This window comes from Ranitomeya variabilis, chromosome 3 (genome assembly GCF_051348905.1).
Source record: "Ranitomeya variabilis isolate aRanVar5 chromosome 3, aRanVar5.hap1, whole genome shotgun sequence".
Taxonomy (NCBI): Eukaryota; Metazoa; Chordata; class Amphibia; order Anura; family Dendrobatidae; genus Ranitomeya; species Ranitomeya variabilis.
The window spans coordinates 8,708,914-8,734,525 of NC_135234.1; the positions used below are offsets into that span (position 1 = coordinate 8,708,914).

At 46.7% G+C, this 25,612-nt stretch overlaps 1 protein-coding gene across 1 annotated transcript in view; it reads right to left on the bottom strand.

Annotated features, from left to right (window-relative positions):
* Positions 1 to 25,612, bottom strand: part of SPAG17 (sperm associated antigen 17) — a 279,955-nt gene that overhangs the window by 130,318 nt on the left and 124,025 nt on the right. The window contains exon 2 of the mRNA XM_077299087.1: positions 11,103 to 11,243. Within this exon, the coding sequence (XP_077155202.1) occupies positions 11,103 to 11,243 (141 nt within the window). The remainder of the gene's footprint in view (positions 1 to 11,102; positions 11,244 to 25,612) is intronic.

The window sequence follows — 25,612 nt, forward strand, 5'->3', positions numbered from 1 at the left end:
CCGCACATCCCTTGACAAGGAAGGCCACCAAAAGGACCTGGCCACCAGATCTCTGGTGCCAAAAATTCCCGGGTGCCCTGCCAACACTGAGGAATGAACCTCGGAAATGACTCTGCTGGTCCATTTAGCAGGCACAAACAATCTGTCAGGTGGACAAGAGTCAGGCCTATCAGCCTGAAATCTCTGCAACACACGTCGCAGATCTGGAGAAATCGCTGACAAGATAACTCCTTCCTTAAGAATACCCTCAGGTTCAGCGACTCCAGGAGCATCAGGCACAAAGCTCCTAGACAGAGCATCGGCCTTCACATTCTTAGAACCTGGTAAATACGAGACCACAAAGTCAAAACGGGAGAAAAACAATGACCAGCGGGCCTGTCTAGGATTCAGGCGTTTAGCAGACTCGAGATACATCAAATTTTTGTGATCAGTCAAGACCACCACCCGATGCTTAGCACCCTCGAGCCAATGACGCCACTCCTCAAATGCCCACTTCATGGCCAATAACTCCCGATTGCCCACATCATAATTTCGCTCTGCCGGCGAAAACTTCCTAGAGAAAAAGGCACAAGGTCTCATAGTAGAGCAACCAGGGCCTCTCTGCGACAAAACGGCCCCTGCCCCAATCTCCGAAGCATCCACCTCAACCTGAAAGGGAAGTGAGACATCAGGCTGGCACAAAACAGGCGCCGAAGTAAACCGGCGCTTCAACTCCTGGAAAGCCTCCACGGCAGCAGGAGCCCAGTTAGCTACATCAGAGCCTTTCTTGGTCATATCCGTCAGCGGTTTAACAACGCTAAAGAAATTTGCGATAAAACGACGGTAGAAGTTAGCAAAACCCAAGAACTTCTGAAGACTCTTAACTGACGAGGGTTGAGTCCAATCATGAATAGCTCGGACCTTGACTGGATCCATCTCCACAGCAGAAGGGGAAAAAATGAACCCCAAAAAGGGAACCTTCTGTACACCAAAGAGACACTTTGAGCTTTTTACAAACAAAAAATTTTCACGCAAAATCTCAAAAACCATCCTGACCTGCTCCACATGCGAGTCCCAATCATCAGAAAAAAACAGAATATCATCCAGATAAACAATCAAAAATTTATCCAGATACTTCCGGAAAATGTCATGCATGAAGGACTGAAAAACTGAAGGTGCATTAGAGAGCCCAAATGGCATCACCAAGTACTCAAAATGACCTTCGGGCGTATTGAATGCGGTTTTCCATTCATCGCCCTGCCTAATGCGCACAAGGTTGTACGCACCACGAAGGTCTATCTTGGTGAACCACTTGGCACCTTTAATCCGGGCAAACAAATCTGACAACAACGGCAAAGGATACTGAAATTTGACAGTGATCTTATTTAAAAGCCGATAGTCAATACAAGGCCTCAAAGATCCGTCCTTTTTGGCCACAAAAAAGAATCCCGCACCAAGAGGGGAAGAAGAAGGATGGATATGCCCCTTCTCAAGAGACTCCTTGATATATGAACGCATCGCGGTATGTTCAGGTACCGACAGATTAAACAGTCTCCCCTTAGGAAACTTACTGCCAGGAATCAAATCTATTGCACAGTCACATTCCCTATGAGGAGGCAGTGCACTGGACTTAGACTCGCTGAAGACATCCTGATAATCAGACAAATACGCCGGAACTTCCGAAGGCGTAGAAGAAGCAATAGACAAGGGCAGGGAATCTCCATGAATTCCATGGCAGCCCCAACTTGACACTGACATAGCCTTCCAGTCCAAGACTGGATTATGGGTCTGTAACCATGGTAAACCCAAAACAACCAAATCATGCATTTTATGCAGAACAAGAAAACGTATTACCTCCCGATGTTCGGGAGTCATGCACATGGTAACCTGTGTCCAAAACTGCGGTTTATTCTACGCCAATGGCGTAGAATCAATACCCCTAAGAGGGATAGGATTTTCCAATGGCTCAAGCACAAATCCGCAGCGCTTGGCAAATGACAGATCCATAAGGCTCAGGGCCGCACCTGAGTCCACAAACGCCATGACAGGATACGATGACAGTGAGCAAATCAAAGTTACAGATAGAATAAATTTAGGTTGCAAATTACCAATGACGACCGGACTAACAACCCTAGTAAGACGTTTAGAGCATGCTGAGATAACATGTGTAGAATCACCACAGTAGTAACACAAGCCATTCTGGCGTCTATGAATTTTCCGCTCATTTCTAGTCAGGATTCTATCACATTGCATTAAATCAGGTGCCTGTTCAGACAATACCATGAGGGAATTTGCGGTTTTGCGCTCCCGCAACCGCCGGTCGATTTGAATAGCCAGGGCCATAGAATCATTCAGACCTGTGGGAATGGGAAAACCCACCATCACATTCTTAATGGCTTCAGAAAGACCATTTCTAAAATTTGCAGCCAATGCACACTCGTTCCACTGGGTCAGCACGGACCATTTCCGAAATTTTTGGCAATACACTTCAGCCTCGTCCTGGCCCTGAGACATAGCCAGCAAGGCTTTTTCTGCCTGAATCTCAAGATTGGGTTCCTCATAAAGCAAACCGAGCGCCAGAAAAAACGCATCAATATCAGCCAATGCCGGATCTCCTGGCGCCAGCGAGAAAGCCCAATCCTGAGGGTCGCCCCGTAAAAAAGAAATAACAATCTTCACTTGCTGAGCGGAGTCTCCAGAGGAACAGGGTCTCAGGGACAAAAACAATTTACAATTATTCCTGAAATTTCTAAACTTAAATCGGTCTCCGGAAAACAGTTCAGGAATCGGTATCTTAGGTTCTGACATAGGATTTCTGGTAACATAATCTTGTATGCCCTGCACACGAGCAGCAAGCTGGTCCACACTTCTAATCAAGGTCTGGACATTCATGTCTGCAGCAATCACAAGCCACTCAGAGGTAAAGGGGAAAAGAAAAAAAAAATGAGAGAGAGAAAAAAAAACAAAAAACTCAGAACTTTCTTTCTTATAATCCCGCTTCTGCAATGCATTTAACATTTAATACTGGCCTGGCAAACTGTTATGACCCCAATGGCGAGGGTCTCAGAGATATCAGCAAGTCTGCGAAGTACAAAAATCCAGCTCATAGGGCAGTGGTAACTGGATTGACCATATATCTACTCCTAACGCCAACACTAGAAGTAGCCGGGGAACATGCCTACGTTGGTCGCTAGATGTCTCGCGCCAGCCGGAGGACTAACTACCCCTAGAAGAGGAAAACAAAGACCTCTCTTGCCTCCAGAGAATAGACCCCAAAAGTTGGATACAAGCCCCCCACAAATAATAATGGTGAGGTAAGAGGAAATGACAAACACAGAGATGAACTAGGTTTAGCAAAGAGAGGCCCACTCACTAATAGCAGAATGTAGTAAGATAACTTATATGGTCAACAAAAACCCTACAAAAATCCACACTGGAGATTCAAGAACCCCCGAACCGTCTAACGGCCCGGGGGGAGAACTCCAGCCTCCCTAGAGCTTCCAGCAAGGATAGGATACAGATTATGTACAAGCTGGACAAAAATGCAAACAAAAAACAATAGTAAAAAGCAAGAAAGCAGACTTAGCTTAATCAAGCAGGAACCAGGATCAGTAGACAAGAGCACTACAGATTAGCTCTGATATCAACGTTGCCAGGCATTGAACTGAAGGTCCAGGGAGCTAATATAGCAACACCCCTGACCTAACGACCCAGGTGAGCATACAAGGGATGATAGACATACCCAGAGTAAAAACACTAGTAGCCACTAGAGGGAGCCAAAAGGTAAATTCACAACATATAACAAAGTGAGTATAACAGGGTGTATATAACCTAGATGTGGTATAACAGGGTGAGTATAACAGGGTGTATATAACCTAGATGTGGTATAACAGGGTGAGTATAACCTACATGCGGTATAACGGGGTGAGTATAACAGGGTGTATATAACCTAGATGTGGTATACCGGGGTGAGTATAACAGGGTGTATATAACCTAGATGTGGTATAACAGGGTGTATATAACCTACATGCGGTATAACAGGGTGAGTATAACAGGGGTGTATATAACCTAGATGTGGTATAACGGGGTGAGTATAACAGGGTGTATATAACCTAGATGTGGTATAACAGGGTGAGTATAACCTACATGCGGTATAACAGGGTGAGTATAACAGGGGTGTATATAACCTAGATGCAGTATAACAGGGTGAGTATAACAGGGTGTATATAACCTACATGTGGTATAACAGGGTGAGTATAACAGGGTGTATATAACCTACATGCGGTATAACGGGGTGAGTATAACAGGGTGTATATAACCTACATGCGGTATAACAGGGTGAGTATAACAGGGTGTATATAACCTAGATGTGGTATAACAGGGTGAGTATAACAGGGTGTATGTAACCTACATGCGGTATAACAGGGTGAGTATAACAGGGTGTATATAACCTAGATGTGGTATAACAGGGTGAGTATAACCTACATGCGGTATAACAGGGTGAGTATAACAGGGGTGTATATAACCTAGATGTGGTATAACGGGGTGAGTATAACAGGGTGTATATAACCTACATGCGGTATAACAGGGTGAGTATAACAGGGGTGTATATACCCTACATGTGGTATAACAAGGTGAGTATAACAGGGTGTATATAACCTACATGCGGTATAACAGGGTGAGTATAACAGGGTGTATATAACCTAGATGTGGTATAACAGCGTGAGTATAACAGGGGTGTATATAACCTAGATGCGGTATAACAGCGTGAGTATAACAGGGTGTATATAACCTACATGCGGTATAACAGGGTGAGTATAACAGGGGTGTATATAACCTACATGCGGTATAACAGGGTGAGTATAACAGGGTGTATATAACCTACATGCGGTATAACAGGGTGAGTATAACAGGGGTGTATATAACCTAGATATGGTATAACGGGGTGAGTATAACAGGGTGTATATAACCTAGATGTGGTATAACGGGGGGTATATAACCTACATGCGGTATAACGGGGTGAGTATAACAGGGTGTATATAACCTACATGCGGTATAACAGGGTGAGTATAACAGGGTGTATATAACCTACATGCGGTATAACAGGGTGAGTATAACATGGGTGTATATAACCTACATGTGGTATAACGGGGTGAGTATAACAGGGGTGTATATAACCTACATGCGGTATAACAGGGTGAGTATAACAGGGGTGTATATAACCTACATGTGGTATAACAAGGTGAGTATAACAGGGTGTATATAACCTACATGCGGTATAACGGGGTGAGTATAACAGGGGTGTATATAACCTAGATGTGGTATAACAGGGTGAGTATAACAGGGTGTATATAACCTAGATGCGGTATAACGGGGTGAGTATAACAGGGGTGTATATAACCTACATGTGGTATAACGGGGTGAGTATAACAGGGTGTATATAACCTACATGCGGTATAACGGGGTGAGTATAACAGGGGTGTATATAACCTAGATGCGGTATAACAGCGTGAGTATAACAGGGTGTATATAACCTACATGCGGTATAACAGGGTGAGTATAACAGGGGTGTATATAACCTAGATGCGGTATAACAGGGTGAGTATAACAGGGTGTATATAACCTACATGCGGTATAACAGGGTGAGTATAACAGGGTGTATATAACCTACATGCGGTATAACAGGGTGAGTATAACAGGGGTGTATATAACCTAGATGTGGTATAACGGGGTGAGTATAACAGGGTGCATATAACCTAGATGTGGTATAACGGGGTGAGTATAACAGGGGTGTATATAACCTACATGCGGTATAACAGGGTGAGTATAACAGGGTGTATATAACCTAGATGTGGTATAACGGGGTGAGTATAACAGGGGTGTATATAACCTACATGCGGTATAACAGGGTGAGTATAACAGGGGTGTATATAACGTAGATGCGGTATAATAGGGGTGTATATAACCTACATGTGGTATAACGGGGTGAGTATAACAGGGGTGTATATAACCTAGATGTGGTATAACGGGGTGAGTATAACAGGGTGTATATAACCTACATGCAGTATAATGGGGTGAGTATAACAGGGGTGTATATAACCTACATGCGGTATAACAGGGTGAGTATAACAGGGTGTATATAACCTACATGCGGTATAAAGGGGTGAGTATAACAGGGGTGTATATAACCTAGATGCGGTATAACAGGGTGAGTATAACAGGGGAGTATATAACCTACATGTGGTATAGCGGGGTGAGTATAACAGGGTGTATATAACCTACATGCGGTATAACAGGGTGAGTATAACAGGGGTGTATATAACCTACATGTGGTATAACGGGGTGAGTATAACAGGGTGTATATAACCTACATGCGGTATAACGGGGTGAGTATAACAGGGGTGTATATAACCTAGATGCGGTATAACAGCGTGAGTATAACAGGGTGTATATAACCTACATGCGGTATAACAGGGTGAGTATAACAGGGGTGTATATAACCTAGATGTGGTATAACGGGGTGAGTATAACAGGGTGTATATAACCTAGATGTGGTATAACGGGGTGAGTATAACAGGGGTGTATATAACCTAGATGCGGTATAACAGCGTGAGTATAACAGGGTGTATATAACCTACATGCGGTATAACAGGGTGAGTATAACAGGGGTGTATATAACCTAGATGTGGTATAACGGGGTGAGTATAACAGGGGTGTATATAACCTACATGCGGTATAACAGGGTGAGTATAACAGGGGTGTATATAACCTAGATGCGGTATAACAGCGTGAGTATAACAGGGTGTATATAACCTACATGCGGTATAACAGGGTGAGTATAACAGGGGTGTATATAACCTACATGCGGTATAACAGGGTGAGTATAACAGGGTGTATATAACCTACATGCGGTATAACAGGGTGAGTATAACAGGGGTGTATATAACCTAGATGTGGTATAACGGGGTGAGTATAACAGGGTGTATATAACCTACATGCGGTATAACAGGGTGAGTATAACAGGGTGTATATAACCTACATGCGGTATAACAGGGTGAGTATAACAGGGTGTATATAACCTACATGCGGTATAACAGGGTGAGTATAACAGGGTGTATATAACCTACATGCGGTATAACAGGGTGAGTATAACAGGGTGTATATAACCTACATGCGGTATAACAGGGTGAGTATAACAGGGTGTATATAACCTACATGCGGTATAACAGGGTGAGTATAACAGGGGTGTATATAACCTAGATGTGGTATAACGGGGTGAGTATAACAGGGTGTATATAACCTAGATGTGGTATAACGGGGTGAGTATAACAGGGGTGTATATAACCTACATGCGGTATAACAGGGTGAGTATAACAGGGTGTATATAACCTAGATGCGGTATAACAGGGTGAGTATAACAGGGGTGTATATAACCTAGATGTGGTACAACAGGGTGAGTATAACCTACATGCGGTATAACAGGGTGAGTATAACAGGGTGTATATAACCTAGATGTGGTATAACAGGGTGAGTATAACAGGGTGTATATAACCTAGATGTGGTATAACGGGGTGAGTATAACAGGGGTGTATATAACCTAGATGTGGAATAACAGGGTGAGTATAACCTACATGCGGTATAACAGGGTGAGTATAACAGGGGTGTATATAACGTAGATGCGGTATAACAGGGGTGTATATAACCTACATGTGGTATAACGGGGTGAGTATAACAGGGTGTATATAACCTACATGCAGTATAATGGGGTGAGTATAACAGGGGTGTATATAACCTACATGCGGTATAACAGGGTGAGTATAACAGGGTGTATATAACCTACATGCAGTATAATGGGGTGAGTATAACAGGGGTGTATATAACCTACATGCGGTATAACAGGGTGAGTATAACAGGGTGTATATAACCTACATGCGGTATAAAGGGGTGAGTATAACAGGGGTGTATATAACCTAGATGCGGTATAACAGGGTGAGTATAACAGGGGAGTATATAACCTACATGTGGTATAGCGGGGTGAGTATAACAGGGTGTATATAACCTAGATGTGGTATAGCAGGGTGAGTATAACAGGGGTGTATATAACCTAGATGAGGTATAATGGGGTGTGTATAGCCTAGTTGTGGTATAGTGGGGTGTGTATAGTTTAGGTGCGGTATAGTCGGGTGTGTATAGTCTAGGTGTGGTATAGTGGGGTGTGTATAGTTTAGGTGTGGCATAGTGTGGTGTGTATAGCTTAGGTGTGGTATAGTGGGGTGTGTATAGTCTAGGTGTGGTATAGTGGGGTGTGTATAGTCTACGTGTGGTATAGTGGAGTGTGTATAGTTTAGGTGCGGTATAGTTGGGTGTGTATAGCCTAGGTGTGGTATAGTGGGGTGTGTATAGTTTAGGTGCGGTATAGTGGGGTGTGTATAGCCTAGGTGTGGTATAGTGGGGTGTGTATAGTCTAGGTGTGGTATAATGGGGTGTGTATAGCCTAGGTGTGGTATAGTGGGGTGTGTATAGCCTAGGTGCGGTATAGTTGGGTGTGTATAGCCTAGGTGTGGTATAGTGGGGTGTGTATAGTTTAGGTGCGGTATAGTGGGGTGTGTATAGCCTAGGTGTGGTATAGTGGGGTGTGTATAGTCTAGGTGTGGTATAATGGGGTGTGTATAGCCTAGGTGTGGTATAGTGGGGTGTGTATAGCCTAGGTGCGGTATAGTTGGGTGTGTATAGCCTAGGTGTGGTACAGTGGAGTGTGTATAGTCTAGGTGTGGTATAGTTGGGTGTGTATAGTCTAGGTGTGGTATAGTGGGGTGTGTATAGCCTAGGTGCGGTATAGTTGGGTGTGTATAGTTTAGGTGCGGTATAGTGGGGTGTGTATAGTCTAGGTGTGGTATAGTGGGGTGTGTATAGTTTAGGTGCGGTATAGTCGGGTGTGTATAGTCTAGGTGTGGTATAGTGGAGTGTGTATAGTCTAGGTGTGGTATAGTCGGGTGTGTATAGCCTAGGTGTGGTATAGTGGGGTGTGTATAGCCTAGGTGTGGTATAGTGGGGTGTGTATAGTCTAGGTGTGGTATAGTTGGGTGTGTATAGTCTAGGTGTGGTATAGTGGGGTGTGTATAGCCTAGGTGTGGTATAGTGGAGTGTGTATAGTCTAGGTGTGGTATAGTCGGGTGTGTATAGCCTAGGTGTGGTATAGTTGGGTGTGTATAGCCTAGGTGTGGTATAGTGGGGTGTGTATAGCCTAGGTGTGGTATAGTGGGGTGTGTATAGTCTAGGTGTGGTATAGTGGGGTGTGTATAGTCTAGGTGTGGTATAGTGGGGTGTGTATAGTTTAGGTGCGGTATAGTCGGGTGTGTATAGTCTAGGTGTGGTATAGTCGGGTGTGTATAGTCTAGTTGTGGTATAGTCGGGTGTGTATAGTCTAGGTGTGGTATAGTGGGGTGTGTATAGCCTAGGTGTAGTATAGTGGGGTGTGTATAGTCTAGGTGTGGTATAGTGGGGTGTGTATAGTCTAGGTGTGGTATAGTCGGGTTTGTATAGTCTAGTTGTGGTATAGTCGGGTGTGTATAGTCTAGGTGTGGTATAGTGGGGTGTGTATAGCCTAGGTGTAGTATAGTGGGGTGTGTATAGTCTAGGTGTGGTATAGTGGGGTGTGTATAGTCTAGGTGCGGTATAGTCGGGTTTGTATAGTCTAGGTGTGGTATAGTGGAGTGTGTATAGTCTAGGTGTGGTATAGTCGGGTGTGTATAGTCTAGTTGTGGTATAGTGGGGTGTGTATAGTCTAGGTGCGGTATAGTCGGGTGTGTATAGTCTAGGTGTGGTATAGTCGGGTGTGTATAGTCTAGTTGTGGTATAGTCGGGTGTGTATAGTCTAGGTGTGGTATAGTGGGGTGTGTATAGCCTAGGTGTAGTATAGTGGGGTGTGTATAGTCTAGGTGTGGTATAGTGGGGTGTGTATAGTCTAGGTGCGGTATAGTCGGGTTTGTATAGTCTAGGTGTGGTATAGTGGAGTGTGTATAGTCTAGGTGTGGTATAGTCGGGTGTGTATAGTCTAGTTGTGGTATAGTTGGGTGTGTATAGTTTAGGTGCGGTATAGTCGGGTGTGTATAGCCTAGGTGTGGTATAGTCGGGTGTGTATAGTCTAGGTGTGGTATAGTGGAGTGTGTATAGTCTAGGTGTGGTATAGTCGGGTGTGTATAGTCTAGTTGTGGTATAGTGGGGTGTGTATAGTTTAGGTGCGGTATAGTCGGGTTTGTATAGTCTAGGTGTGGTATAGTGGAGTGTGTATAGTCTAGGTGTGGTATAGTCGGGTGTGTATAGTCTAGTTGTGGTATAGTGGGGTGTGTATAGTTTAGGTGCGGTATAGTCGGGTGTGTATAGTCTAGGTGTGGTATAGTGGAGTGTGTATAGCCTAGGTGTGGTATAGTCGGGTGTGTATAGTCTAGGTGTGGTATAGTGGAGTGTGTATAGTCTAGGTGTGGTATAGTCGGGTGTGTATAGTCAAGTTGTGGTATAGTCGGGTGTGTATAGTCTAGGTGTGGTATAGTGGGGTGTGTATAGCCTAGGTGTGGTATAGTGGGGTGTGTATAGTCTAGGTGTGGTATAGTGGGGTGTGTATAGTCTAGGTGTGGTATAGTGGGGTGTGTATAGTTTAGGTGCGGTATAGTCGGGTGTGTATAGTCTAGGTGTGGTATAGTGGAGTGTGTATAGTCTAGGTGTGGTATAGTCGGGTGTGTATAGTCTAGTTGTGGTATAGTCGGGTGTGTATAGTCTAGGTGTGGTATAGTGGGGTGTGTATAGCCTAGGTGTGGTATAGTGGGGTGTGTATAGTCTAGGTGTGGTATAGTGGGGTGTGTATAGTCTAGCTGTGGTATAGTGGGGTGTGTATAGTTTAGGTGCGGTATAGTCGGGTTTGTATAGTCTAGGTGTGGTATAGTGGAGTGTGTATAGTCTAGGTGTGGTATAGTCGGGTGTGTATAGTCTAGTTGTGGTATAGTTGGGTGTGTATAGTTTAGGTGCGGTATAGTCGGGTGTGTATAGCCTAGGTGTGGTATAGTGGGGTGTGTATAGTTTAGGTGCGGTATAATGGGTGGTATCTGGACCAGTAATATATACAGGACCTGCTGTAGAACATTGTCCCATGACACCAGGCTGAACAGTCGTCGTTGAGGGACACACACGGCTTGTGATAGGGCCTTGATGTGGACTTCATCTTCTTCTTGGTTCTCAACCACAAAAGCAATGTCCACGGTCCACGAGTCCTGAAATAATGGAGAACATTAAGACTTGAAGCAGAAGAAACTTCTCAGGCCCCAGGCAATCACCACCCTCCACCCCAGGACCAGTCATAATGTGACAGTACTGACGCCTGAGCCACAGAGCAGTCGCTACTCTCCATCCAAGAACCGCTCGTCATCATCCATAGAGGGAACGCTACCCTCCACTCAAGGACCATTCATCATCCACAGAGTGCTTTCCACCGCATGACTGCTCATCATTGTTAGAGTGATCACCACCCTCCAGCCCAGGACCACTCATCATCCATAGTGTGGATGCCACCCTGCACTGCAAAACTGCTCATCATCCAGAGAGCGAATGCCATCCTCCACCACAGGACTGCTCATCATCCGTAGAGTGGTCACCACCCTCTACCCCAGGACCACTTATCATCCATAGAGTGGTCACCACCCTCCACCCCAGGACCACTCATTATGTGACAGTACCAAAACATGAGCCACAGAGCAGTCGTTACCTTCCACCCCAGGATTGCTCATCATCCATAGGGCAGTCACCAACCTCCACCCCAGGATTGCTCATCATCCATAGGGCAGTCACCAACCTCCACCCCAGGATTGCGCATCATCCATAGGGCAGTCACCACCTTCAACTCCATGATTGCTCATCATCCATAGAGTGGTCACCACCTTCCACCCCAGGATTGCTAATCATCCATAGAGTGGTCACCACCCTTCACCCCAGAACGGCTCATGTGACAGTACCGACACCTTGGCTTGTCTGATTTTCCCAGTTCTGCAGAGCCAGTTGTAACAATCACAGTCTGCTTTCGGAAGCGGAGAGATGCAATGCTCCCGATTCGCCCCTGTAAGAGTTTTGTCAGCGCTACTCTACACAGATGCTGCTATGGAAGTCTAGAAGGCTTGCCCACCTAAAACTATAAGGATTGCCCACCTGCACGCTGCCCAGTCCAACTGTGGCTGCCAACATCTTTCAGGCTAGACAGACTGACAATGGACGGAATTCTCTTAACTGTTGCTGTTGTGGTGTCCTATAAAGGGTGGCTCTACACTCCACCATTTTACAGGCTCAGTGGCTTCGAGCAGGACTCCAGGCCTCAGGATCACCCAATATGCCACCATTATTGGCATTTGCTAGTCTTCACCACCACTAGCCTCAGTGCATCCCTGCTACTTCCCTTTAGCTGGTGCCTTTCTAGTTACTAGTCAGGCTGGGTAACATGGCTATATTATCACACACCTCCTGGGGCTTTACGGATTTTGTCACTTTGCCGCTACCATATCTTCCTAACCCAGGACGTCCCAACAAGCACCTCGCCCTGGTAATGCCTCCCCACTCACTTGGTACTGTCACCGTATTTGTATACAGGACTTGGATATAGTGCCATATTCATGTACTGAGCATGGTACTGGTACAGTGTTTATGTGATGAGCTTGGTACTGTTACCTTATTTGTATACAGGACTTGGTTATAGTGCCATATTCATGTACTGAGCGTGGTACTGGTACGGTATGTATGTGATGAGCTTGGTACTGTTACCTTATTTGTATACAGGACTTGGATATAGTGCCATATTCATGTACTGAGCATGGTACTGGTACGGTATTTATGTGATGAGCTTGATACTGTTACCTTATTTGTATACAGGACTTGGTTATAGTGCCATATTCATGTACTGAGCGTGGTGTTATGATCCGGTGACCTTGGAGCCGCATGAAACTTTCTCTGGAGTCGGTGGAACCTGTACTGACCGCAAATCCTGAACTAACACCGCAACTAGAAGTAGCCGTGGGGTGTGCCTAACAAGCCCTAGACACCTCGACACAGCCAGAGGACTAAATACCCCTATAGATGGAAACAGGAATACTACCTTGCCTCAGAGCAGAACCCCAAAGGATAGGCAGCCCCCCACGAATAATGACTGTGAGTAGGAGAAGAAAAGACACACACAGGTAGAAAACAGGATTTAGCAAAAGAGGCCACTCTAGCTAAATAGGAAAGGATAGGACAGAATACTAGGCGGTCAGTAATAAAACCCTTCCAAAAATATCCACCGCAGATAATACAAAAAATTCCACAATCTAACTAAAGACGTGGAATGAATATCTGCAATCCCAGAGAACCCAACAAGACTGAGAAAATACTGACACAATCTAAGCTGGACAAGAAAACACAAAAGAATAGCACTGAATTATGAAGCACACAGCATGTGTGCCACAGAAAAAAAAACAGACACTTATCTTTGCTGATTTGGCAGAAAGGCAGGAGGAACCAGGCAGAGGTCCAACACCTCCCAACAACAATTGAAAACTGGCAAGGACTAATGAATCCTGCACACCTAAATACCCCAGTCAGAACTGCAATCAGCAGACACACCTGACCAGGACTGCAACCCAGGGACAACTGCATTACCACCTACTACCACCGGAGGGAACCCAAAAGCAGAATTCACAACAGTACCCCCCCTTGAGGAGGGGTCACCGAACCCTCACCAGCGGCCCCAGGTCGATCAGGACGAGCCAGATGAAAGGCACGGACCAAATCAGCAGCATGGACATCAGAAGCAAAAACCCAAGAATTATCCTCCTGGCCATAACCCTTCCATTTGACAAGGTACTGAAGCCTCCGCCTCGAAAAACGAGAATCCAAAATCTTCTCAACCACATACTCCAACTCCCCATCAACCAACACAGGGGCCGGAGGATCAACAGAGGGAACAACGGGCACCACATATTTCCGCAATAAAGATCTATGGAAGACATTATGGATAGCAAAAGAAGCCGGAAGCACCAATCGAAAAGACACCGGATTAATAATCCCAGAAATCCTATAAGGACCAATAAACCGAGGCTTAAACTTAGGGGAAGAAACCTTCATAGGAACATGACGGGAAGACAACCAAACCAGATCCCCAACCCGAAGCCGGGAACCAACACACCGACGACGGTTAGCAAAACGTTGAGCCTCCTCCTGAGACAACACCAAATTGTCCACCACATGAGCCCAAATCTGCTGCAACCTGTCAACCACAGAATCCACACCAGGACAGTCAGAAGGCTCAACCTGCCCAGAAGAAAAACGAGGATGAAAAGCAAAATTACAAAAAAAAAGGCGAAACCAAAGTAGCCGAACTAGCCCGATTATTAAGGGCAAACTCGGCCAATGGCAAAAAGGCCACCCAATCATCCTGATCAGCAGACACAAAGCATCTCAAATAAGTCTCCAAAGTCTGATTAGTTCGCTCGGTCTGGCCATTTGTCTGAGGATGAAATGCAGAAGAAAAAGACAAATCAATGCCCAGCCTAGCACAAAAGGCCCGCCAAAACCTAGAAACAAACTGGGAACCTCTGTCGGACACAATATTCTCCGGAATACCATGCAAATGAACCACATGCTGAAAAAACAACGGAACCAACTCTGAAGAGGAAGGCAATTTAGGCAAAGGCACCAAATGAACCATCTTAGAAAACCGGTCACAAACAACCCAGATAACCGACATCCTCTGGGAAACCGGAAGATCAGAAATAAAATCCATAGAAATATGCGTCCAGGGCCTCTCAGGGACCGGCAATGGCAAAAGTAACCCACTAGTACGGGAACAACAAGGCTTGGCCCGCGCACACGTCCCACAGGACTGCACAAAAGAACGCACATCACGTGACAAAGAAGGCCACCAAAAGGACCTACCAACCAAATCTCTGGTACCAAAAATACCAGGATGACCAGCCAACACAGAACAGTGAACCTCAGAAATCACTCTACTAGTCCATCTGTCAGGAACAAACAATTTCCCCACAGGACAGCGGTCAGGTCTATCAGCCTGAAATTCCTGAAGGACCCGCCGTAAATCAGGGGAAATGGCAGAAAGGACCACCCCTTCTTTCAGAATGCCGACCGGTTCAAGGACCTCAGGAGAATCAGGCAAAAAACTCCTAGAAAGGGCATCAGCCTTAATATTCTTAGAACCCGGAAGATACGAAACCACGAAATCAAAACGGGAAAAAAACAAGGACCATCGAGCCTGTCTAGGACTCAGCCGTTTGGCAGACTCGAAGTAAATCAGATTCTTATGATCGGTCAGGACCACAATACGGTGCTTAGCTCCCTCAAGCCAATGTCGCCACTCCTCAAACGCCAACTTCATAGCCAACAACTCCCGATTGCCGACATCATAATTGCGTTCAGCAGGCGAAAACTTGCGGGAAAAGAAGGCACACGGTTTCATCAAGGAACCAACAGAATCCCTCTGAGACAAAACGGCCCCTGCCCCAATCTCAGAAGCATCAATCTCAACCTGAAACGGAAGAGAAACATCCGGTTGGCGCAACACCGGAGCAGAAGTAAATCGGCGTTTAAGCTCCTGAAAAGCAGAGACAGCCGCAGAGGACCAATTCGCCACATCAGCGCCTTTCTTCGTCAAATCGGTTAAGGGTTTAACCACGCTGGAGAAGTTAGCAATGAAACGGCGATAAAAATTTGCAAAACCCCAAAATTTCTGAAGGCTCTTTACGGATGTGGGTTGAATCCAATCATGAATGGCTTGAACCTTAACCGGATCCATCTTCATAGATGAGGGAGAAAAAATAAAGCACAAAAAAGAAACCTTCTGCACTCCAAAGAGACACTTAGACCCCTTCACAAACAAAGCATTATCACGAAGGATCTGAAATACCATCCTGACCTGTTCCACATGAGATTCCCAATCATCGGAAAAAATCAAAATATCGTCCAAATATACAATCAAGAATTTATCAATATAAGTCCGGAAGATATCATGCATGAAGGATTGAAAAACAGATGGAGCATTAGTGAGCCCGAATGGCATCACAAGGTATTCAAAATGGCCTTCGGGTGTATTAAATGCAGTTTTCCATTCATCACCCTGCTTAATACGAACAAGATTATATGCCCCCCGAAGGTCAATCTTCGTAAACCAACTAGCCCCCTTAATCCTAGCAAACAAATCGGAAAGCAAAGGTAAAGGGTATTGAAACTTGACCGTGATCTTATTCAAGAGGCGATAATCAATACAAGGTCTCAAGGAGCCATCCTTCTTAGCAACAAAAAAAAAACCTGCTCCCAATGGTGAAGAAGATGGTTGAATATGCCCTTTCTCCAAAGACTCCTTAACATAACTCCGCATGGCGGTATGTTCAGGCACAGACAGGTTGAAAAGTCGGCCCTTGGGAAACTTACAGCCTGGAATCAAGTCAATCGCACAATCACAGTCCCTATGCGGTGGAAGGGAACTGGACTTGGGCTCATCGAATACATCCTGAAAATCAGACAAAAACTCTGGAATTTCAGAAGAGGAAGAAGAGGAGATTGACATCAAAGGAACATCATTATGAACCCCCTGACAACCCCAACTAGTCACAGACATAGACTTCCAATCCAACACAGGATTATGTACCTGCAACCACGGAAAACCCAGCACGATAACATCATGCAAATTATGCAACACCAGAAATCGACAATCCTCCTGATGGGCTGGCGCCATGTGCATGGTCACCTGTGTCCAAAACTGGGGCTTATTTTTAGCCAAAGGTGTAGCATCAATCCCCCTTAAAGGAATAGGTTTTTGCAAAGGCTGCAAGGGAAAACCACAATGCCTGGCAAACTCAAAATCCATTAAGTTCAAGGCGGCGCCTGAATCCACAAACGCCATGACAGAAAATGATGACAATGAGCAGATCAAGGACACCGATAACAGAAATTTAGGTTGTACTGTACTGATGGTAAATGAACTAGCGATCCTTTTTGTCCGCTTAGGGCAGACTGAAATGACATGAGAAGCGTCGCCACAATAATAACACAACCTATTCTGACGTCTGAATCCTTGTCGTTCCGTTCTAGACAAAATCCTATCACACTGCATTGGCTCAGGACTTTGCTCTAAGGACGACGCCACAGCATGCACAGTTCTGCGCTCCCGCAAACGCTGATCAATCTGAATGGCCAGAGACATAGAATCACTTAGACCGGAAGGCGTGGGAAACCCCACCATAACATCTTTAACGGATTCAGAAAGACCCTTTCTGAAAATTGCCGCCAAAGCATCATCATTCCATTTAGTCAACACAGACCATTTTCTAAATTTCTGACAATACAATTCTGCCGCCTCTTGACCCTGAGACAGGGCCAACAAGGTCTTCTCCGCTTGATCCACAGAATTCGGTTCATCATATAATAATCCTAAAGCCTGAAAAAAGGAGTCTACATTAAGCAAGGCCGGATTCCCAGATTCCAGGGAAAATGCCCAATCCTGTGGATCGCCACGCAGCAGGGAGATGACAATTTTAACCTGCTGAATGGAATCACCGGAGGATCGCGGTCTCAGAGCAAAAAACAGTTTACAATTGTTTTTAAAACTCAAAAATTTGGACCTGTCACCAAAAAACAAATCAGGAGTAGGAATCTTCGGCTCTAAAACAGGAGTCTGAACAATATAATCAGAAATACCCTGTACCCTAGCAGCAAGCTGGTCTACACGAGAAGCTAATTCCTGAACATCCATGCTGGCACAAGACTCCTCAGCCACGCATAGATAAAGAGGGAAGAAAAGACAAAACAGACTACAGAAAAAAAATGGCTCAACACCTTTCTTCCCTTCTTCTGAGATGCATTTAACTCATTATTGGCCAATTGTACTGTTATGATCCGGTGACCTTGGAGCCGCATGAAACTTTCTCTGGAGTCGGTGGAACCTGTACTGACCGCAAATCCTGAACTAACACCGCAACTAGAAGTAGCCGTGGGGTGTGCCTAACAAAACCCTAGACACCTCGACACAGCCGGAGGACTAAATACCCCTATAGATGGAAATAGGAATACTACCTTGCCTCAGAGCAGAACCCCAAAGGATAGGCAGCCCCCCACGAATAATGACTGTGAGTAGGAGAAGAAAAGACACACGCAGGTAGAAAACAGGATTTAGCAAAAGAGGCCACTCTAGCTAAATAGGAAAGGATAGGACAGAATACTAGGCGGTCAGTAATAAAACCCTTCCAAAAATATCCACCGCAGATAATACAAAAAATTCCACAATCTAACTAAAGACGTGGAATGAATATCTGCAACCCCAGAGAATCCAACAAGACTGAGAAAATACTGACACAATCTAAGCTGGACAAGAAAACACAAAAGAATAGCACTGAATTATGAAGCACACAGCATGTGTGCCACAGAAAAAAAACCAGACACTTATCTTTGCTGATTTGGCAGAAAGGCAGGAGGAACCAGGCAGAGGTCCAACACCTCCCAACAACAATTGAAAACTGGCAAGGACTAATGAATCCTGCACACCTAAATACCCCAGTCAGAACTGCAATCAGCATACACACCTGACCAGGACTGCAACCCAGGGACAACTGCATTATCACCTACTACCACCGGAGGGAACCCAAAAGCAGAATTCACAACAGCGTGGTACTGGTACGGTGTGTATGTGATGAGCTTGGTACTGTTACCTTATTTGTATACAGGACTTGGTTATAGTGCCATATTCATGTACTGAGCGTGGTACTGGTACGGTATTTATGTGATGAGCTTGGCACTGTTACCTTATTTGTATACAGGACTTGGATATAGTGCCATATTCATGTACTGAGCGTGGTACTGGTACGGTATTTATGTGATGAGCTTGGTACTGTTACCTTATTTGTATACAGGACTTGGATATAGTGCTATATTCATGTACTGAGCGTCGTACTGGTACGGTATTTATGTGATGGGCTTGGTAATGTTACCCTATTTGTATACAGGACTTGGTTATAGTGCCATATTCATGTACTGAGCGTCGTACTGGTGCGGTATTTATGTGATGAGCTTGGTACGGTTACCTTATTTGTATACAGGACCTGGTTATAGTGCCATATTCATGTACTGAGCGTGGTACTGGTACGGTATTTATGTGATGAGCTTGGTACTGTTACCTTATTTGTATACAGGACTTGGTTATAGTGCCATATTCATGTACTGAGCTTGGTACTGGTGCGGTATTTATGTGATGAGCTTGGTACTGTTACCTTATTTGTATACAGGACTTGGTTATAGTGCCATATTCATGTACTGAGCGTGGTACTGGTGCGGTATTTATGTGATGAGCTTGGTACGGTTACCTTATTTGTATACAGGACCTGGTTATAGTGCCATATTCATGTACTGAGCGTGGTACTGGTACGGTATTTATGTGATGAGCTTGGTACTGTTACCTTATTTGTATACAGGACTTGGTTATAGTGCCATATTCATGTACTGAGCTTGGTACTGGTGCGGTATTTATGTGATGAGCTTGGTACTGTTACCTTATTTGTATACAGGACTTGGTTATAGTGCCATATTCATGTACTGAGCGTGGTACTGGTACGGTATGTATGTGATGAGCTTGGTACTGTTACCTTATTTGTATACAGGACTTGGCTATAGTGCCATATTCATGTACTGAGCTTGGTACTGGTGCGGTATTTATGTGATGAGCTTGGTACTGTTACCTTATTTACAGTGCTGCACATAAATGAGTACACCCCAACAGATTTGTCAGACAACCTTCAGCTTCCTTTCAGAATCCACATTTACTATGCGATACCATACTACAGAATACTCCCACAAATGTCGACTAAGATTTGGTATTTCGCACCCAAAAAAGTAATTTTCCTTTTAAATTCATTCAAGACCATATTTCAAAAATGAGTACACCCCATTAAAACTCTTTGAAGCAAAGCTAAACTACAAAATTGTAATGACCAAGAAATCACCCCCAGGTCAATCTAATTCTTCATTACCCCAGTGTTCAGCAGATGGGCGACTATAAGAGGGCAATACCGAACACAGAAAACCCCTGCCCACTTCATGCTGTCAGCAATGGCACCACATGGAAGAGAAATGTCACAAGACTTGAGCAAAAAAATCCTCTCTGTACACAAGAAAGACATAGCTACAAGAGGATCAGTGAAGCTTTACTGATGAGTCAGATACTGGAGCAAAGTGATAGAAAAATGTAAGAAAGATGTAGAATCTTAGAGAGACGTCCAGCAACCATGTAGGTCACCACCGAAGCAGGAGAAGGAGGAAGAAAATCCACAGGTATGTTCCCTGCCATTATCTAAAGAGGTAAAAAGCGAAACCAGGGAACCCAATCCAGTGCACACTGCAGAGGAACGACAGCATGGGGGGAGTCCACAGAGAATCCAGGGTGAGAAATATGGAGACACTGGGATTCTGGGGGGATGACACCAAGAAAAATGGTCACAAAGGTGAGAAGGAGAACTGCACGGAGACTCCAGTGATGCCTGGTGGTGGTCGTGCCGTGATGTGGGGGCACATGGGCTGCTGGTGTCGGGAGGCACATGAGCTTCTGGTGTCGGGGGGGGGGGGGGCACATGAGTTGCTGGTGTCGGGGGCACATGAGCTGCTGGTGTCGGGGGGGGGGCACATGAGCTACTGGTGTCGGGGGGCACATGAGCTGCTGGTGTCGGGGGGGGGGGCACATGAGTTGCTGGTGTCGGGGGCACATGAGCTGCTGGTGACGGGGGGGGCACATGAGCCGGTGGTATCAGGGGGCACATGAGCTGTTGGTGTCGGGGGGCACATGAGCTGCAGGTGTAAGGGGGCACATGAGCTGCCGGTGTCGGGGGGCACATGAGCTGCTGGTGTCGGGGGAAGGGGGGGCACATGCGTTGCTGGTGTCGGGGGAAGGGGGGCACATGAGCTACTGGTGTCGGGAGGGCACATGAGCTGCTGGTGTCGGGGGAAGGGGGGCACATGAGTTGCTGGTGTCGGGGGCACATGAGCTGCTGGTGTCGGGGGCACATGAGCTGCTGGTGTCGGGGGGACATGAGCTGCTGGTGTCTGGGGGGCACATGAGCTGCTGGTGTCGGGGGCACATGAGCTGCTGGTGTCGGGGGGGACATGAGCTGCTGGTGTCTGGGGGGCACAAGAGCTGGTGGTATCGGGGGGCACATGAGCTGGTGGTGTTGGGGGGGCACATGAGCTGCCGTGTCGGGGGGGACACATGAGCTGCTTGTGTTGGAGGCACATGAGCTGCTTGTGTCGGGGGGGCACATGAGCTGCTGGTGTCGGGGGGGCACATGAGCTGCTGGTGTCGGGGGCACATGAGCTACTGGTGTCGGGAGGCACATGACCTGCTGGTGTCGGGGGGGGGGGCACATGAGTTGCTGGTGTCGGGGGCACATGAGCTGCTGGTGTCAGGGGGGGGGCACATGAGCTGCTGGTGTCGGGGGGGCCATGAGCTGCTGGTGTCGGGGGGGGCACATGAGCTGCTGGTGTCGGGGGCACATGAGCTGCTGGTGTCGGGGGCATATGATCTGCTGGTGTCAGTGGGTAAGTGGGCTGCTGGTGTCGGGGGGCACATGAGCTGCTGGTGTCGGAGCCACATGAGCTGCCGGTGTCGGGGGCACATGAGCTGCCAATGTCGGGGGGGGGGCACATGAGCTGCCGGTGTCTGGGGTACATGAGCTGCCAATGTCGGGGGGGGGCACATGAACTGCTGGTGTCGGGGGCATATGATCTGCTGGTGTCAGTGGGTAAGTGGGCTGCTGGTGTCGGGGGGCACATGAGCTGCTGGTGTCGGAGCCACATGAGCTGCCGGTGTCGGGGGTACATGAGCTGCCAATGTCGGGGGGTGGGCACATGAGCTGCTGGTGTCGGGGGCACATGAGCTGCTGGTGTCGGAGCCACATGAGCTGCTGGTGTCGGGTGCACATGAGCTGCCGGTGTCGGGGGGCACATGAGCTGCTGGTGTCGGGGGGCACATGAGCTGCCAGTGTTGGGGGTACATGAGTTGCTGGTGTCAGGGGCTACATGTCTTTGATGGGATCATGAAGTCACCGATGTGCTGCTCTATAGTGACAGAGAAGATGCCGCCATCACTCCGGCCCTCGGTAGACGGCACTTCTCCAACATGATAATGATACAAAACTCACATCTACATTTCTGGAGAAGAACAAGTGACAGTGACTCAGTGGCTAAGTGTCTCCTGACAACCAGACCCCTATGGGGAGGCCTGGAGAGAAGTTGTCACCACTCTCCAACCAGCATCCAAGCCAAAGAACTTGTTCTGAAGCATTGAAAAGATGGACTTTGTAATATGTCTCCACCTTGTTCCTTCCAGGCCTAGTAGACTTGGTGCCTCCTCACACATCATGGACGTCACACAATACTAGAAGTTGAAGTGTTTGAGGTGGGGTGTAATCATGTTTTCAGCAACTAATTTGCGTAAATCTGAAGCTTTTTTGATGAGTTATTACAAGGGATAAAATATTCTATGAAACTCAGAATTGTCCAAATTTGGATTATTTGTGTGTTCAGTGAGATATTAATTAGAATCTTACTTTTCAAATGGGGTGTACTCATTTATGCTTAGCACTGTATGTGCTGAGCTTCTTTCTGTTACCGACTGTACGTGCTGAGCTTTGTACTGGTAAAGTATTTTCTATGTAAATTTGTTCTGGTGCTGTATTTGTGTAATCCACTTGATTCTTGTTCTGTATTTATGTAGTGTACTTGGTTTAGGATCTGTACATTTGTAATGAGCTGAATTCTCAGACTCTTTGTAGCAGATGAGTGAGAAATATCAACTAGTAAACTACTGAAAACATGCAGGAGAGAACCTTCCGAGCACTTTGGCGGCCACATTCATAGTTTCCACACTGTGACATATTTTATTACCCTGGATACCACTCCTCCCAATTAGCAGATGGGTCTGTCAACTCCACTCCTTATTGTGACCCCCACAAGGAACGCCTGCAGAATGCTCACCAAAAGCTAAGAGAAGGAAAAGAGAAAGCGAGATGTTCCTCTGATGGAGGATCCGACAAGAATATCACTGGAGAATGAGCTCCATGGAGTGGTGTTCAGGGGGCAACTCCCTGTAAGGAAACCTCCCAATACTGGGGCATCTTAGGACGAGTGGATGATGTCTTTGGAAAAATCTCTCTTAATAAACAGAAATGTTGCTGGATCCACAAACAGCAGTGGAGGTTGGCCACTAGTGTTCGAAGTCTTAAAAGCCTCAAGAGATATGGAGATTCCTCAGGAGAGGAGTCCACACTAAAGTCCAAACTAGATTCCAAATTCAGTGTGAAACTAAGAATCTTTAAGTAAAGAGACTATGCGTGTTCCAGTCCAGAAGAGCAACTTTCCACTCTCCGGCCTGAGCCTTGCTTTACGGTCCAGTCTTAGATGTATCTCTCCGAACCTTCTAACGTTACGTTGGGTCTGGAAGTTCCTTCGTGGAGGCCACTGAGCTACTTCCATGCTCTTCTGGCATTATTACTGGACTGACGCTTTCCTTCATGTCCGCTTTGACCTTCACACTTGGATCTGTGCAGAGTAAAGTCTTATTTCTTATATTCGGACTTCCGCAGAGGCACAAAGTGGCCGCTATTATCCTCTGACGACTCTTCGACCTCACGGAGGAGATGGATGCACTTCAGGTTCTTTATCTCCAAGACTTGGTTCGAAGAAAACCTCTGACCGAGCTGCTTGTCCTGCAAGGCTCATGGCAAAAGGATGAAAGGAGCAATCTGCTGCGGTCAAGGGGAACCAGCGGACTGGTGGAAACACAGCAAATATTCACCCATCTAGGAAAGCTCCTTTTTGAGTTTGAGGAGCAAGTGGAGAACGTGTGGTGCCGATGGAGGAGGTGGCCGAGTCTCCGCTGCCATGTGGCTGGCAGGTTTCTCCAATCCCCGGTATTCCCAGAGACCGATGACGCCACCGCCACCGCCAGCACATATAGAGAAGTGCTTTCTTCTACAATCTGTAAGTTGGCTGGAAAATCCCCGCAGCTTCCACAAGCCAATAAAGCTGGAACTCCAGGCTGATCATCTGTTCCCCGGTGCCCGCCGTGCCAAGAGCTGAGCTCATCCACTCACATTGGTTTCCAGAGATTCTTTATTTCAGCTCGTCGTGTTTTTATTCAATGATTTACTGAATCCACATAAAACTCGAAGAAGAAAAAGAAAGAAAGAAGAAGAAGGCGACATCTTGATGGGTGAGTCTCCTGCTTGGGGAGAAATATTGAATCGGGAGCAGAAGACGCCGCTCCGCAGCCAAGAGCAGCGCTCACTAATGAGACGTGAAGCTGCGGCATGCATGCTCGCTGCATGGAGAGATTGGGGCACCGGACGGCACAGACCCCCGGACAGCACAGTACGCACAGCAGCAGCCCCCCAGTCATGATCACAGGCACGTCTTATACTCCAGTCACACCCAGAGCTGCACACAAAAGCATCTGATCAGGGACTCCAGCTTCACCACACTGTCTACTGGAGACTGTGGTGGCCAGAAATGAACCTCCAGTGTTTTTGAAGGTCATTCTCCATGCTTTACACTGCAGCTCTGCTCCATTAGACACAGCTGTGACTGCTGACTACAGCTTGGCTGCATTGCGTATTGGCGTCTACGGTTGTCAGCAGAGGCTCAGGCTTCTTTCACAATAGCGTCGGGCTCGGCCCGTCGCGGTGCGTCGGGCCGACGTTCCCGACGCCAGCGTTGTCTCCGCCGCACAACGGGGGCAGCGGATGCATTTTTCCAGCGCATCCGCTGCCCCATTGTGTGGTGCGGGGAAGTGCGGGGAGGTGGGGGCGGAGTTCCGGCCACGCATGCGCGGTCGGAAAAAACGGACCGTCGGGAGCAAAAAACGTTACATGTAACGTTTTTTGGTCCCGACGGTCCGCCACAGCACGGCGCAACCGTCGCACGACGGTTGCGACGTGTGGCAATGCGTCGCAAATGCGTCGCTAATGTTAGTCAATGCTGAAAAAACGCATCCTGCAAACACTTTTGCAGGATGCGTTTTTTTGGCAAAACGACGCATTTGCGACGTATTGCAGTCAACGCTAGTGTGAAAGTAGCCTCAGTCTGTGGCTATGTCCCTGTAGATGCTTTACACTGCGGCACTGCTCTATTTAGGATGCAGCAATGTTTAGTCACCTTGTGTCTCCTCACTGCCTCAGCCTGCTCTTTGGTGTCTCAGTGCTTTACACTGCAGCTCCGCTCCATCACTGCTTGTCTACTGTAAGATGCTGTGAAGCCCCATCCTGTCTGATCAGATACATCTGAGGGACTTGGGGGGTAAATGGAGTCTTTCCTATCTGCACCCTGACACTGTCCATGGATCCGCATGGCGCTGATCCGGGACCACCACTGGGTGGCGCTGTGCTCCCATGCAATGTCCGCAGGGTGGAGGGACAATTACACTGGTGTTGGGTGATGCCTTAATAAATGTGGGACTCAGCAGGGGGGCGATCAGGAGACCCCTCAATACAATCATTGTGTGTCCATAGGAGACTCCCAGCAGGACGCAGCTGTACTGGGGCGTTAACCCCTCATCTGCCAGCTGCGCACTCAC